The following is a 14,274-nucleotide window of genomic DNA, read 5'->3' as shown; positions in this document are numbered from 1 at the left end:
TCGACTAACTAGGTTTATAACTCTTCCTTTGCATTTCGACAGGTTGAAATGACGCTACAACGCGCTGCTGAAAGTGTTGCTAAGTGCATCTTATCGGTAACAGAATTCGGCTCACCATCAGATTGACGAAATGAATATTCTGTGAGAAGAAGGTTTTATGAGCACTTGGAATTCGACTGACCCGTAGAAAACTGAGTTTTGCTTGGTGTCCATTAAGCCGCCGAAGAAGATACTTTATGGATCATGCTTCAGTGACGTCACCTCTCTCGACTACTGATGACACTGATGATCAGCCGGAGTAGGTTCTCGTCAAACCAGCGGTAGATCTCATCGCGAAGAACACAACAAATATCTATCATACTGAATGATGCAGATTCATGATTCACTTTTTAAATTTTGTTGGCGTTTGTGGAAACAAGGAATGCAAAGGATTCAGTAGATCGAGCTTCCTTGTAGTGTAGAGTCGTTTTATCTTTTGAGCTTTTCTAGTCAGGATGAAACAACATTAATTGCAGCGGAAGGGGCTCTCGATGGAGAGCTATGAGAGACAGCGACGTACTGCGTTTTTAAACGATCTGAGTCGTTGTCACTTTGAGGTGGTGACCGCTTATAAAAGTACTCTCAAATGAATGTATGAATGAATGAATACAACATTACATGGTTTTTTTTGTGACTTGCATGAGAAAGACGCAAGGTGCAAAATAAGCCGTTTTGAATACGGTTTCAACATGTTTACGACTGGCTTCTCGTGTCGCTCATCCACCTATAGTGCTTTGTTTGCGTTTTTCTAACGCCGTTTTATAGCAACCGATTCAACACGTAAGAAACTAAAAATGTTTCAACTAGTCATACTCATTCTTTCTCTTGCATCGGCCGGCATTGCCTGGCCTATTGAAAACGATGGAGGCGGGCTCTTTGCAGTGCATCCACATTCTCAATTCATCGTGAAGGATGATTACGGACATCGACAGGCCTCAAAATTCGAAAAGAGATCCATAGAGGAATCAGATACTAATGAGAATGATATTCTGTCCACTGCAAGGTCGCAAGAATATGATGGATGTAGCCTTATTGGTAAGTTAACTGTCATCAACTACTGTCAACTGTCAAACACGTCTTTTCAATTTTGGAGTGTATTAAAGAATGAAAGGCAAAGCATCCAGCTCGCACAACATTTTTATCTTATACTCTCACCAGGAAATGGGCTTTTATGTACTCTTCGACAATTTCGAACGGAGTTATACACCAAGAGTACTGAGGCGCTACAACGTGTTGTCGAAAGTTTTGCTAAATGCATCTTGTCCGTGGCGCAATTCTGCTCTCCATCAGACCGACGAGATGAATTTACTGTGAGTCGAGAGTGTTGCAATCGACTTTGAATCGACGGACGTAGAAAACTGAGTTTTGCTTTTTCTCCCAGGTCGCTGGAGAAGATACTTTATGGACTTATGCTTCTGTGTCTGCACCTCTTTTGAATGCTGATGACACGGCTCAGAGAACAAAAGAAAATAAATTTCACATCGAAGGCAAGTTCCATCTATATCTCGTTTTTAAAACTTGTCAACTCATTTGAATCTTTGAATAGTATTGAAAGAAGCTGAACCTTCCATCGAACATTTGGATTTGATCTCGATTCCGCTTCTACTGACGGTGGCGTATTGCTAGTTTATTTGGTTACGTTCTGAGAACACCTTGTAATTCCTTCAATGATAGAAGAGCCGGTATTGGTTAACACAGAAACCTCTCAGACCGAAGATGTGACTTTACCTGGTCTTATCGATGCTGAAGGCACTCGTCAATATGAACGTCACAATGAAAACACTCATCCACATGACGGTACCACGTCTGACACCTCACACGGACCTACTGCTATTCTCCACGACGACATCGAAGTACCGTCATCGAATGGCGATGATGATGCTAATCAGTCTCCAGATTTGACTTCACCTGCATTGCTAGATAATAAAAATACTCCTCCAATTGATGATGTCGAGCTTCATAGCCTTGATGAATCTGCTGTCTCTTATGAAGACAAGGAAATTGTTGGAGATGTGCAACTGGTGGAAGGTCACGTCGGCCTTCAAAGTCACCGTTCTCAAGATTCTCTTGATGAACTTGATCGAATCTCAACAGTATTGGAAGACTTTGGAATAGGTAAACAAAGGTTGCCGATTACATCATGCGTTGGGCAGTGGCAGACTAGTCATATTTCTTAATTAGGTGACCTATCATCATCACAAGTTGTAATGGATGCAGAGAATAGCGCTTCAGGACACAACGATCAAGATGTTCTTACTGAGCTCGGTCGCGTCTCAGAAGGATTGAAGAGATTTAAATTTGGTAACATCGCTGTCACGTCCATGTGTCTCTATTGATGGCAAACCGAGTAATTCTCTCTTTGGAATACCACTAGTCGAACCATCGCCACACGAAGCCGTACGAGAGGCAGAGATTACCACCATTGCGCAATCTATTGCTGAATCGATCTTGGAAGACGAGATTTTGAAGGCCTTATTCCCTAATAAAGGTATCGTAAGATGTAGTCGTCTTGAAGCTCGCTGAAGTAGTGCTGAGGCTTATTCGAAAAATTATATGTAGATATCGAACAAATTGCTTTTCAGAATGGTGTTTACTCTACTAATGATCGGAGCCTTGATGAACCTACCGCCAGTGATAGTCGTCGTGGACATGCCCTCTCAAGTATTGAAGAAGGTTGGGTCTGGCGTGCGAAAGGTTAGATACTAAGTGCTAAGTCTCACTTGGAAAATCTAGATATTGAACACAGTACTTCTCCAAACTATGGTTTGTCAGCTGGTGTTCGTAGCTACGCTGAATCTTTCCACGATGATGGACTTGATATCTCACGCAATGAAGCAGCTTCACAGACACGCACTCCGCAGCCTTCTGTTATTGATATTTCAAGTCAGTTTCACATCGTGCCATCTCTTAGAATGGAAACCACAGCAAGCCCAACAAATTTCTTTTCCGAAATTAGAACCACCCAATGTACGAGAGCTAATTGTACATTATGACGACTGGATACTCAGCTCGTCGAAATGTATGTACAAACAGTCGACGAGAAATGATTGAAACCCCCTAAATCTTCTCATTTTAGCGGATTCAGCTCTTGGCCAAGCTCAATCTTCTCATCTCGAAGGGCCCAAATTTCTTACCTCATGATGCGCACATTACATTTGCACCAATAGCAAATGTAAATAAAGCAAAAATTACTCCTCGTTGTTGTTTCTTGTCAAGCTTTGTTTTGAGCGACTTTCGTAAAACTGTTGTTTGACAGGAAAGTACTTTGATTGCAGCTGGGGCTCTAGACAAGGCGGTATGAGAGCTAAATAGAACACCGCCTTGCTTGAATTCTCAGCAAGATGTGTTGCACGCTCGTTTGGCAGGTGATCGCATATAAAATTACAATCGATCAAGTTTTTCCGAAAACCTATCAAAAATGTTATTTGGTGTTTGGTGACGCGGACCGAAGGTGGAGAAGATTCAACTTAAAATCACTCTTATAAAGACGTGACTTCATTGTTTTTAATCCCCTTGTCACGTCGCTTTTTCAGCCTGAAATCATTGTTTGCGTTTTCGTAGCATCATTCACGTCAAAATCTTCGACACTTACAGACAACATCAATCAAACATGTTGAAACTACCTCTGATAATCCTATCTCTTGCATTCATCGGCATCGCTGGGTCGATCGATACGGATGGAGTCGGGCGCAGTTCTATCCATCGTTCTCAAACCATCATGAAGAATGACGCTGGTCATCATCATGTCTCAAAGTTCGTGAAAAGAGCTGACGAAAAAGTGGATAATGAAGAGATTACGACTGTATCTACTGCAGACGGAAATGAGCAAACTGGATTCCGACTTCGTAAGCTGTCAAAAACACATCTGTATTTATTTTGACATATGGGCAAAATGACTGAAAGATCTCGTACCAACACCTCCATACTGATTTCATAGAACCCATCCATAAAGTTCTCTTTACTGGAGCTCTACTTACTTGTACTTTGTTGCAATTCTTCAGATCTCATGTTTCAAATTTTGACATATCTTATCATAGTGCTGTTTGGACTTGGTCTTACTATCGTATTCGCAGCTGGAATAGTCTCTCTTGGTCTTTCAATCATTGGTGGTACCTTCATCCTTACTCTCTTTGCCATCTGGAATGGGGTTAAACTCTACAAGCCTGAAACATATGAAAAGGCATCCGACAGTTTGCACCAAACAATCTCGAAAGCTTCGTCTCATGTCAAAGAACGTCTTTCACAAGGAAAGGAATTCGTAGAGAAAGCATATACTGGTGCCAAGGATGCAACCGTATCTAGGTTTGCTCAGTTGAAGGATCGATTCCGTGGTGACCGAAATGATGATACTTCTTCTGAAGGCAAAGAAATCGAAGAAGAGCCCGTCGTTGTTGAGGTTTAGTTAAAAGCATCACAAAAGAAATCGTCGTGGAATTGACGTTTTTACGCGTGGCATATGTTTGACATTTTGTATCAAAAACTCTCATAGGACGTGAAACGACATTCTTTGACTCAGACTGAATCAGTCTTAAAAGTCTTCAAAGATGGCGAGACAATCGTCATGGCTGAAAGTGGGTTCTCGATTGGAATAGAATCCAAAAAGGAATCTTCTCAAGTCGTTGACGAAGATGAAAAATATGTGTCACTCCTTGAAGTTGCTGAACCTGGTACCTTGACTCGAGATGAATCACAAAAGGAATCTCCTAAAGGTAAGACATCTTCTCTATTCACACTTGTATGTGAAACTTTTAGACTTACTCTCGTTTGCTAAAAGTTGTTGACGGTGAAAAAGACCTTCGACGACTAGATTCGCAGAAGGGATCTTCAAAGAATCTCGAAGTTGATCACCCTCTTTGTAAGCGTTGTAATATCAACTCGTTCAAGGTTTGAAAACTCATCCAACATCAACACGCTTTTAGCCGCCACTTTTGCATCTAAAGATACTCTTCACGAAGAATTGTCTTCTGGTGATGCATCTTCCTTTGTAAAAGATACAACTGATGCTGAAACCGAGACTGCAGAAACCGCCGTTGACTCTACTCTTGCTTCATCTGGTGCTGAACCTCAAGACCTTAGTGCCGTGTCCAGGAACGAGGTTGCTCATTTGGGTATGTCTTCAACGGATGCACATATCGAAAACTGTGCCATCGTCGACGTTGAAGCTAAACATCATTTTCACTTTTCTCAAATGAATAGCCCACAATACTGGAGGTGATTCCACAAATCCAGATTCCACTACCGCAGCTCATGACGATCATCGAAACACTATGAACGATTTGCATCGAGGCTCTATGAATGACCCCTTGGGCATAGATAGTACGTGAAGATCATTCTCATTCACATTAGCACGTATTGAAGAGCGATTTTGACCAAGTTGATTCACATTTTTCCACAGGATCTTTCCAACGAGGAAGCTCCATGACAGATAACCCTCGTCTTACAGGAGGTTCCCAGGAGGATAAGAAACACTGCGCGATTGCATAATTCAAAAGTGAGAGATGATGAAACAACATAAACTTCCAAAGTGTCGTAAAAAGCAAATACATCGAAAACAAATAGATCCAGAAATCTTCAATCTTTTTTGATTTGCTTTGTTGCAAGCGTTGATTAAGATCTCTCAATACCAGGAAGCTATAACAAGGTATGATACGATGCTGATCTGCTGCTTCTTATCGTGTTGTCCCAAGTCCTTTTCACATGTCAAGGAGTTTGAAATGTTTTGATTTTGCAATTAGTTTGATCTGAGTAATTTCATGCATGCTGATGCTAATTTACCTTTCCAATTGAATTTCGTAGTGACCAACAACACGTCGTCAAGTGCACCAATGCCTCCTCTAAGTAAAAATCAACGATTTCCACCTTGGGTCATTGGAGGTGGATTTCTAGGAGCTGGAGCAGCCTGTGTTTTCGCACCAAAGCATGTGCTCGAGTTGTCACTTACAAGGCCTGTACTCGATGATTTACATGTGGTTTTGATGAGGTCTGTAAAACATCTCGATCATGAATGTTTCGCTGTTGCACGTGTATTGCACATGTTGACTGATGGACAATATTAGATGTTTTGGGGCGCAAGCAATGCTCGTCGGTCTCACTTGGAGTCTCATCAAGCCTACCAGGAGAGCATATCAATACTTTGGAGCAGCAATGTTGCCATTCTTTGCTTTCGACTATTGGGCAATCAATTCTGGTCTCTTCACTTCCTTGATTTGGGCTGATGTTGTTGGAAATGTGGTATTCCTCTCAACCTGTATGCACGGTGCTTCCATATGCATCGATTAAGTAAACGTAATGCTGTTTTATAAAACGCTGTACATTTGTAGGGCTTCCAATATATCTAAAAGTCTATAACCGACGAACCCATCCTACAATTTGCGATCTACTGCCAGAAAACACTACAGATAATCCCCTCGCTCTTCCTGCAGCAGCCCGTAACTCTGCTATCTCCAGCTTCTGGTTGATACCGTCCAATCGCACTTCTCCAATGGCGAGAAATCGCAGCTGTTTGCAACGGGTTACTACTGATTTGAAGTCTGGCCGATCATAAAAGACCGGGAAGACACAAAGAATGGCCAATTTCGACATCATAGGGAGTGTCTCGCGTAACTCAAGAGTCCAGAATTCAATATCGACAATTAGTTTCGTCTAAAGAGAGGATTATTATTGAATAAGATTCCGCTTTATTGTCCAAGTTTCAATTTGTAGCAACGACAAAGATACTTACTAGATTCTCAAACAAGGTCAACGTTGGCCCAAGATGGTTCCTAAGCATGTCTTCACCACCACACTCCAGCGACTTTATTAACAGCTTATTCGGGACAGTCCTCAGTAGTGCGACTACGGCTATTAAATCAAAAGTTAGAAACGGTACGTTCCCTTCTGCAGACTAAGAAACTTACAATCAGGTGCTCTCAAACACAAAAACAAGGATTGCAGTGATCCAAAGGCACTTAAACTGGTAAGCCTATACGGATTACCCAAGTAGACTCTCAACGAAGTAATTCCAGGAGCCGTGTTTCCCAACGCAAGCAAATTTAAATCAGGTGGCGAATCAAGTTCCAAATCTACTAGTTTCGGGTTTGCTTGCAACACGGCTTGCAACAGATTCATTGAAAGAGATTCTCTTTGCCAAAACCTAAATTGAAACCATTCGAGATCTAGAGCTCTCAGATTCTTGAAAGTCTCTCCGACGACCTACGATTCCAAATGCTTGGTTGTCAGGCGTGACAGGTACAATTAGACACGAAACTGACAGATAAAACGTACATTTAAAGCTTGCAATCCCCAAACACTACTTGCTTTTGATAATTTCAGTCTACCAACGTTGGGACAAGCTAAGGCAACCTGTCTCAACAGGCCAGGTTCCATTAATGGCCCGACACTCAAACACGTTATATACTCTAGCCTCGCCGACAAACAAGACAGTATTACAGGCACAGGTAGCGGAAACGGTGTTGACGTTGGACTAGCGTCATCATCATGCAGCACAACCAAAGACCGTTGGCTAAACGTCAGAGTGCCCGGCATCTCATCAAAGTGAAGTGACTTGATTCTTCGAGTCCATAACGGTAGCTCTAGGAGTTTTAGATTCGATATTCCGTGATATGGGAATTGAGTGTAGATGGTTTGTAGGAATGCGACCTCTCTCCAAGTTCTTGACACGGACTGAATCTTTACAATGTACGGCACGTTGTCGACGGGGTCTATAGATATTTGGCCATCTGTAGTCTGTAGGTATTCGAATATCGGATATAGGATCTCGTGGAGCAGCAATGGGTTGTCCATTTGTCGTGCTGCCGTGTTTGATTGTTCACGTACTAGTGAAAGAACAAGGAATTGTGAGATTTCAAATCGACTAATCCCCATAATTGCTTAGCGTGCCACTTACTCTATTCGGTAGTAACCTTTCCTTTGGGTTGGAACTTGCGAGTTTGGTTCAAGCTCGACAAAAGCTGTGTTTCTGCTGACGATCGCTGATCTCCAACGTGATATGACGTGTCTTCTAAGCAAATAACAGTGTCTAAACCTATACAGTACCGCTCTTTGTTTCTATATAAACGTGTTTTGACTGTTTCGCCTCTCCTCACATAATTATTCGCAAAGCAACATCTGCTGTCGGTCGTTTCTTATAGCGTCGGACATCCTAAGAACTTGCTAAGAGGAAATCAGTCACGCAAAGAAATCTTCATGTCTTTTCTATGGCATGCGGGCGGTTATTGTGGCTAACATCGTTTTCTTTTTTTCAACCAACCTCTGCATCAACTCAAGGATGATGCTATCTGTACATTAAAACTTGTAAATCTATTCAAAACGATGAAACTATACTACTACATTATCGTGATCCTCAAATTTGAGGTGCTTCACATTGTGACGTCTAAGAACAAAATAATCTAACTCTACGTTGCCCATCATGCATTAGCAACCACTCTAGTATAGCATAGACCCAGTCCACTCTTTGGAGGCGCCGAGTATATTATATCCTCCGAGTGCATGACATTCTCAAAGCCTCCAAAAGACATGCCTCCTAAACTGACGCTCGGCAGACCAATCATCTTGACACAGCGTAATTTGGCACATTGAGACAATCCCTGCATTCCTGCATCAGTGACGTTAACTGCACCTTGTACAAGCAACACATTCAGATCTGCTAGCCGGCCGATATTACAAAGTGTCGTGTTTGTGACTTGCTCGAGACCAATCAATGCCAGATAATTTACTTTCGTGAGTGACGATATGACTGGTTGGAAGGCAGTGTCCGTTAACGCCCTACAATTGGATATTGATAGAGTGCTGAGCTTTGTCAATTGAGTGAGTGCTGGTAGTGATTCCGGTGTAATCACTCCGTTATGAGGCAAGAAGTGCTATAAATTTAGAAGCTAGAGTTAGAATGCCACTCGTGTGATATACGACCCAGGAACAAGGGCCCCTCCAGGCACGTAAAGGCAAATTGTTTACCAAGACTTCCAAGTTCTTGGCATGTCGTCCAATAAGCTCAATAGAGTATGAAATCCAGGCAGCAGGAAGCTCCTCTTCTCTTGTAACTCTCCCAGTAATATCAATCCTCTTCAGCTATACAATGACAACGTTTGAGCAAGTTGTACCATGGTCCACAACCACAGTCGAGACACATTACCTGAAGAAAGAAATCCGGGGCCTTGGACGACAGTAACACGAAGCACCGATGAAATAACATTCCCTGACTTTGCAACATGATCAGAGATTCCAACTTTGTGCACGACTTTATCACGTTCGAGATAACGTCCTCATCCGTGTTGACCAAAGTCAAGTGGCGGCTGCACGATAAGATAATTTTAGTATGTGGCAGCATAAATTGTGTATTGATGACGTACATTCCAGGTCCAGATCTCGACAAGACCAGGTTTGAGAACAATGGATTTAATTTCTCCAAATTAACGTCCTTCCATAGAGTGGGTTCAAAGACTAACCGATCAAACTGTCTTGAGACTAGTCGAACTGTGGAATAGAAGCGTTAGACACGTCGTTCTTGGCTTGGTCACTGAGATCAAACAACACAAACAAATCACACCGATGATTCCCACGAAAGCATACCTTCAATGCGTTTACGAAGCGAGAGCCGTTGAATGAACTGGATCAGCAGTTCAGGCGGGACCACAGCCGGTAGTTTCTTCTCAGTATCCATGATCATATGTTCAAGTTACAAGCCAGATCGCTTAAGTGAACAGCTCCGCCAAAAAAGGGCAAAAGGCATATCTAAACATAAGACCACGCGAACCGCGTTGATTACGTTGGTGATGATATGATTGTAGTTACAGAACTGATTATAGTACAAATTGGAAACAGTAGTAAACTTTCGTTATACAATAACGATCAAAGTAAGTAAATTCAGCCAACTGGCAGTAGGCCGCCCATGAGCATTCCACCATCCACACCAGCTACCAGTTGAGCCATAGCAGCCTGATCAATGTCTTGATGTGGCAGCCATCGGAGAGGAGCGAGAAATACAAGACTCGCTAAAACAAACAGCCTCCATCCTATCCTAAAAATTATGCCAATAATCAAGGCAGCCAGAGCCATCATCAACACTTCTACTATAGAGTAGAATCGAGCAGTTTCACGGGGTACGGCGAATATAGGAGTATCGGGCTCGTTGTTTACTGTTGGAGTTTCAGGCCCTGTCTCTAGATCGGCCGAGGGTGCTGATTCAATAATTTCGGATGCGGGTGTAGGTACAGAGTTGGTATTATTGGGTCGCCACAAGACTGACGACAATGAGAAGCGACGAGGTGTAACTTTGGACTTTAAGCTTCCAGATCGACTCAAGGATGCACCGGCTGGCAAGTCAGTAACAGCATCTTGACCTTCCTCTCCATCCGCTGATACTTCCTACAAAAGGGCGGAGTCGAGGTGTGAGAAAAAAACTCCACTCAAAGGATTATGTGCCTGGCAACATATACACATTCTCAACATGTTTGCTTACTTTGGAAGACGAGGAATGAGATCCCTTGCCAGGCGATTTCCTAAATCTCGGAAACCAAGTACGACCTCTCTCCTGTATATGATTAGCCGACATCGCTCTCGGTCGTCGTTTCCTAGTATCTACATCCATTCCTCGTTCCCACTGAGCAGGATAGGACAAGAACTGGCCCACCATGGGAGAATCAAGAGCTTCACGGATATCTTCTTCCCATGTCGAGCTTTCAGGTGGTGTATCAGTGGTAGGAGATAAAGGTAATAATATTTCGGGAGACAAGTCTCGTAAATCATTGTTTACCATGACGGTACCTAGATTACATATGCCCCGGCGACACTTTAATACACACGTTGCACTTGCGTCTCCACATCCTGCTCTGATGATAATACCATCTTCATTGTCTTCTCGAACATCAACCAATTCAGGATCTAGCAGACGATCACCGGCTTTCAAAGTTAGTTCCAGACCAGTCCACCTTCTAGCGTCAAGCCGAACCTCGAGTTCACGAGATCCGTCTTCATAGCCTACTCCAGAATCATCGTCATCATCTGTACCAGCTTCCTCTCCATCTTCTGGTCGTCGAGTTCGATTACTACTATTGGCACTATTACTAGACCAAACTACTTCGAATTCACCAGCTTCATTCCATTGTTCTGTATCTATCTTGACTCGAGAGCCCCAATGAGATAGATGAGGTGGAAAACCACGTCGATTGAGATATTCACAGACTAACGCGACACTTTTCGGTAACTCTGCATATAGGAATTGCAGATACGACGACGAGAAGAGAGAATGCTTCGGATCCATGAGAAGGGTACATGATACGCGTAATCTCGGAGCAGTAGATAATAATGTGCTGGGTTTGGTATCGTCATAATCAGGCTCGATAAGCCAAGTCAGTAGATCTATATGTCCTCGAACATGGGATGGTCTTGTTGCATGATGTCCCATTGGTATACTCACGGCAACACATAGATGAGTTGAGCGAGCTGTTGACGAGTGCATTAGAAGTGCAAAATCTCGTGGACTATACAAGACAGTGTGTTTGAGTACTGTCGATCATGAAGAAACCGATCGGTGAGAACTCACCTAGAGCCTCTGACTGGTCTCATGCCATATCGCACAATCGACGTTTCGGGATCAATGCGAGAGATCAGTTCATGTTCATCAAACAATGTATCCCCTAGAGTTTCAGACAGATCACTGTTAATACATTGATCATTCTTCAAAACAATGTCAAACTGGGCCCGGTTCTGGTAAGACCCACAAACCGGCCAGTCACTCAAAACACGATGGTGGAGGTGGCAAACTCACAAAAGTCTCGACCCTTCAATGATGACACCACAGATCCTAGACTTGCAGCGTGTGCCTCCACAGTGGTCGATACTCTGACGGCTACTTGTTGGTTCGGTGCATTCCTTCGATAGAGTTGAATGTTCAGCGACGTGTCCCGAATGTCGACTTTGGACCAATCTCTCGCATTTAGGAGCAATCGGTGAAGCTCTCGACCACGTTCTAGTAGCACTGAAACTCCTATCGGGTTACTAGAGGTACATTGGAGGTGAGAATGTTGATTACGTTTGGTGATGACTTCGAGGAGGAATGAAGGACGTTGGATGGGATCGAAACAAGTCAGAACTTACTCGGCCATGTGAGATCTCGTTCAATGAGTGAGGTTCTATGTCATGATGCTTTCGCTCTTCCTTGTTGTCTAATCGCAATGTTCTTGTTTGAAGGAGGTTTGTTTTGGTCACAAGATTGAAGATTTGAAAACGACCAGAACGAAAAAAGCTTGGACTGAGAGACGAGATCTAAGAGGTTTTGGACCTGGAACTATCATCATTTCACTTTTCGACGCGTCGTACGCGAAATCGCTCGGAACAATCGTCTAAGAAAGGCGATTATGTCTTTTGCAACTTCTAACATGTGAGTAAACGTTCCCAGTTACGCCACCAGCTACATAGATCTAGATTCCACGACCACCAGTCATCTCCAAGGTATGCCCAGTAATGTAAGAGGCCAATGGAGAAGCCAAGAACAATATAGCCTTGCCAGCTTCTTCGGCAGTGCCAGGGCGTTGGAGAGGAATTCCTATGACAGATAGAATGTTATGGTGTCATGTCTTCAATTCAACAAGCAAGCGTGATTTACCTTGAGTCCTAGCAGCTTGCATTTGTTCGGGAGTGGCGTTGCCTTGTGGGATTCCAAGAGCGATTTTTTGGCCATCAACAATAACGGCTGTGTGGAGATTAGCAAAACGTTAGTCTCTTGAACTTTTCAATAGTTCAGAACCACGTTTTTAGCTTGCCTGCACCAAGTTCCTTGGCAGCTGTCAATCTGGTTTCAACCCAACCACTATGGAAACACAAGAATTAGCGCGAAGCGACTGGATATCAGCGTAGAAGGCACATACAAGGCGATACAGTTCGTGCGGACCCCAAATGAGCCCCATTCCTTTGCCATGGTCTTTGTCAAACCAACAACACCAGCTCTAAGTTTGCAATGAAGACATTTAATGCGCTCCCTTTGTTTGGCAAGCCAACAACACAGACATGATAACAATACTTACTTGGCAGTAGCATAGTTTAATTGACCCAAGTTTCCGTGGAGACCTGAGGTGGAAGAAACCATCACAATAGATCGGTTTTCGGTGGATTTCTAAAAAATATTTCGTAACTGATTGTAAGAGTCTCAATTACAGGACACGTTCTCCTCGCCACAGATCACATACAGTTCTGAATTGGTCAGCGGCAGCACGAATGATTCTAAATGGTGCTGTGACGTGGATATCCATCATGATTTCCCATTGACGGTCCGTGGTCTTGTGGGCCATTCCATCGTAAGTAAATCCAGCATTGTTCACAATATGGTTGATCTTTCCAAAGGCCTTGACGGTCTCACCGACGAGCTTCTCAGCAAAACCTTTGGCAGTGATGTCTCCACTACCGGAAAAGTTTGGACGTGTTATACAAATTAGTGCGAGACTCCAGCGACATAAGAGGACTCACGGAACACTGTTAGGATATGAATAATTAGTTGTCTGATTATGAAAACCTTGGAAACCATTGAGCCAACACTCACGAGATAGCGTTGGCACCGATTTCTTTAGCCACAGCATCGGATTTGGAAGCATCGATATCAGTAATGACCACCTTGGCGCCTTCAGCAGCGAAAGCTTTGGCAGTTGCAGCTCCGATACCTTGTCCTGAACCCTATGTGCGTAGTGAACGTTTACCATCCATGCGAGTTTTCAACCGCATCCAGAAAGCTCCAACAAGATCACATTGCATCCATCAAAAACAGCAACCTCGATGTCATTTAATGGCTGAAAGTGTTCACTTTTCACATACGAATCCAATAAAATTTCCGTCAACATTGTTGTGACGTCAGCAAGGACTGATGTTGCAGAAAACATGTGCAAGATGCACTAAAACATGATGCGAAACAATAAAACTTCGTTTAAGGTTGCCTCATACCGTGATGATAGCTACTTCATTGTATAGGAGTCCCTTGGGGTATAGACTGGTTTGGTTGGGAGATGAGACAACTTTTTCGACAGTTTCGTCCTGGAGATGAGCTCGGATAGCAGAGATTCGAGCGGCCATAGTTCTAAAGATAAAGCACTTGATTCGTTTACTTGGTATTGCTGGTTAGGTAATGAAATCTGTCTCGGAGTGTGAGAGGCTGCTTTAGGTGAGACAACAGTATGGACGCTCTTTCTCGCAGCACGATCATTAATCTTGCTAAAATAACTAGATATATTGATAGTGCACAGTTGTATCGTA

The 14,274-nt window shown here is 43.1% G+C and overlaps 3 protein-coding genes across 3 annotated transcripts; 1 reads left to right on the top strand and 2 right to left on the bottom strand.

Annotated features, from left to right (window-relative positions):
• Nucleotides 1–3,757: 3,757 nt before the first annotated feature.
• On the top strand, nucleotides 3,758–6,318 carry SmJEL517_g06046 (uncharacterized protein; the record flags this gene model as incomplete). The annotated part of the gene is made up of 8 exons (XM_031171972.1): nucleotides 3,758–3,884; nucleotides 4,077–4,435; nucleotides 4,529–4,748; nucleotides 4,814–4,894; nucleotides 4,959–5,147; nucleotides 5,236–5,355; nucleotides 5,836–6,019; nucleotides 6,096–6,318. 8 exons carry the CDS (start codon nucleotides 3,758–3,760, stop codon nucleotides 6,316–6,318), a joined length of 1,503 nt encoding a protein of 500 aa, XP_031022060.1.
• A 3,582-nt stretch (nucleotides 6,319–9,900) lies between these two features.
• On the bottom strand, nucleotides 9,901–12,140 carry SmJEL517_g06045 (uncharacterized protein; the record flags this gene model as incomplete). The annotated part of the gene is made up of 5 exons (XM_031171971.1): nucleotides 9,901–10,401; nucleotides 10,496–11,516; nucleotides 11,579–11,672; nucleotides 11,804–12,033; nucleotides 12,133–12,140. 5 exons carry the CDS (start codon nucleotides 12,138–12,140, stop codon nucleotides 9,901–9,903), a joined length of 1,854 nt encoding a protein of 617 aa, XP_031022065.1.
• A 315-nt stretch (nucleotides 12,141–12,455) lies between these two features.
• SmJEL517_g06044 (uncharacterized protein) lies at nucleotides 12,456–14,094 on the bottom strand (the record flags this gene model as incomplete). Its single annotated transcript, XM_031171970.1, has 9 exons — nucleotides 12,456–12,580; nucleotides 12,641–12,727; nucleotides 12,804–12,844; nucleotides 12,903–12,980; nucleotides 13,059–13,147; nucleotides 13,221–13,431; nucleotides 13,498–13,503; nucleotides 13,571–13,701; nucleotides 13,966–14,094. 9 exons carry the CDS (start codon nucleotides 14,092–14,094, stop codon nucleotides 12,456–12,458), a joined length of 897 nt encoding a protein of 298 aa, XP_031022066.1.
• Nucleotides 14,095–14,274: the final 180 nt, after the last annotated feature.

Source organism: Synchytrium microbalum, assembly GCF_006535985.1.
Source record: "Synchytrium microbalum strain JEL517 chromosome Unknown SmJEL517_scf0072, whole genome shotgun sequence".
In the NCBI taxonomy this organism is placed as follows: domain Eukaryota; kingdom Fungi; phylum Chytridiomycota; class Chytridiomycetes; order Synchytriales; family Synchytriaceae; genus Synchytrium; species Synchytrium microbalum.
The sequence above is the reverse complement of the archived record's forward strand: the minus strand, read 5'-3'. Positions and strand labels throughout refer to the sequence as shown.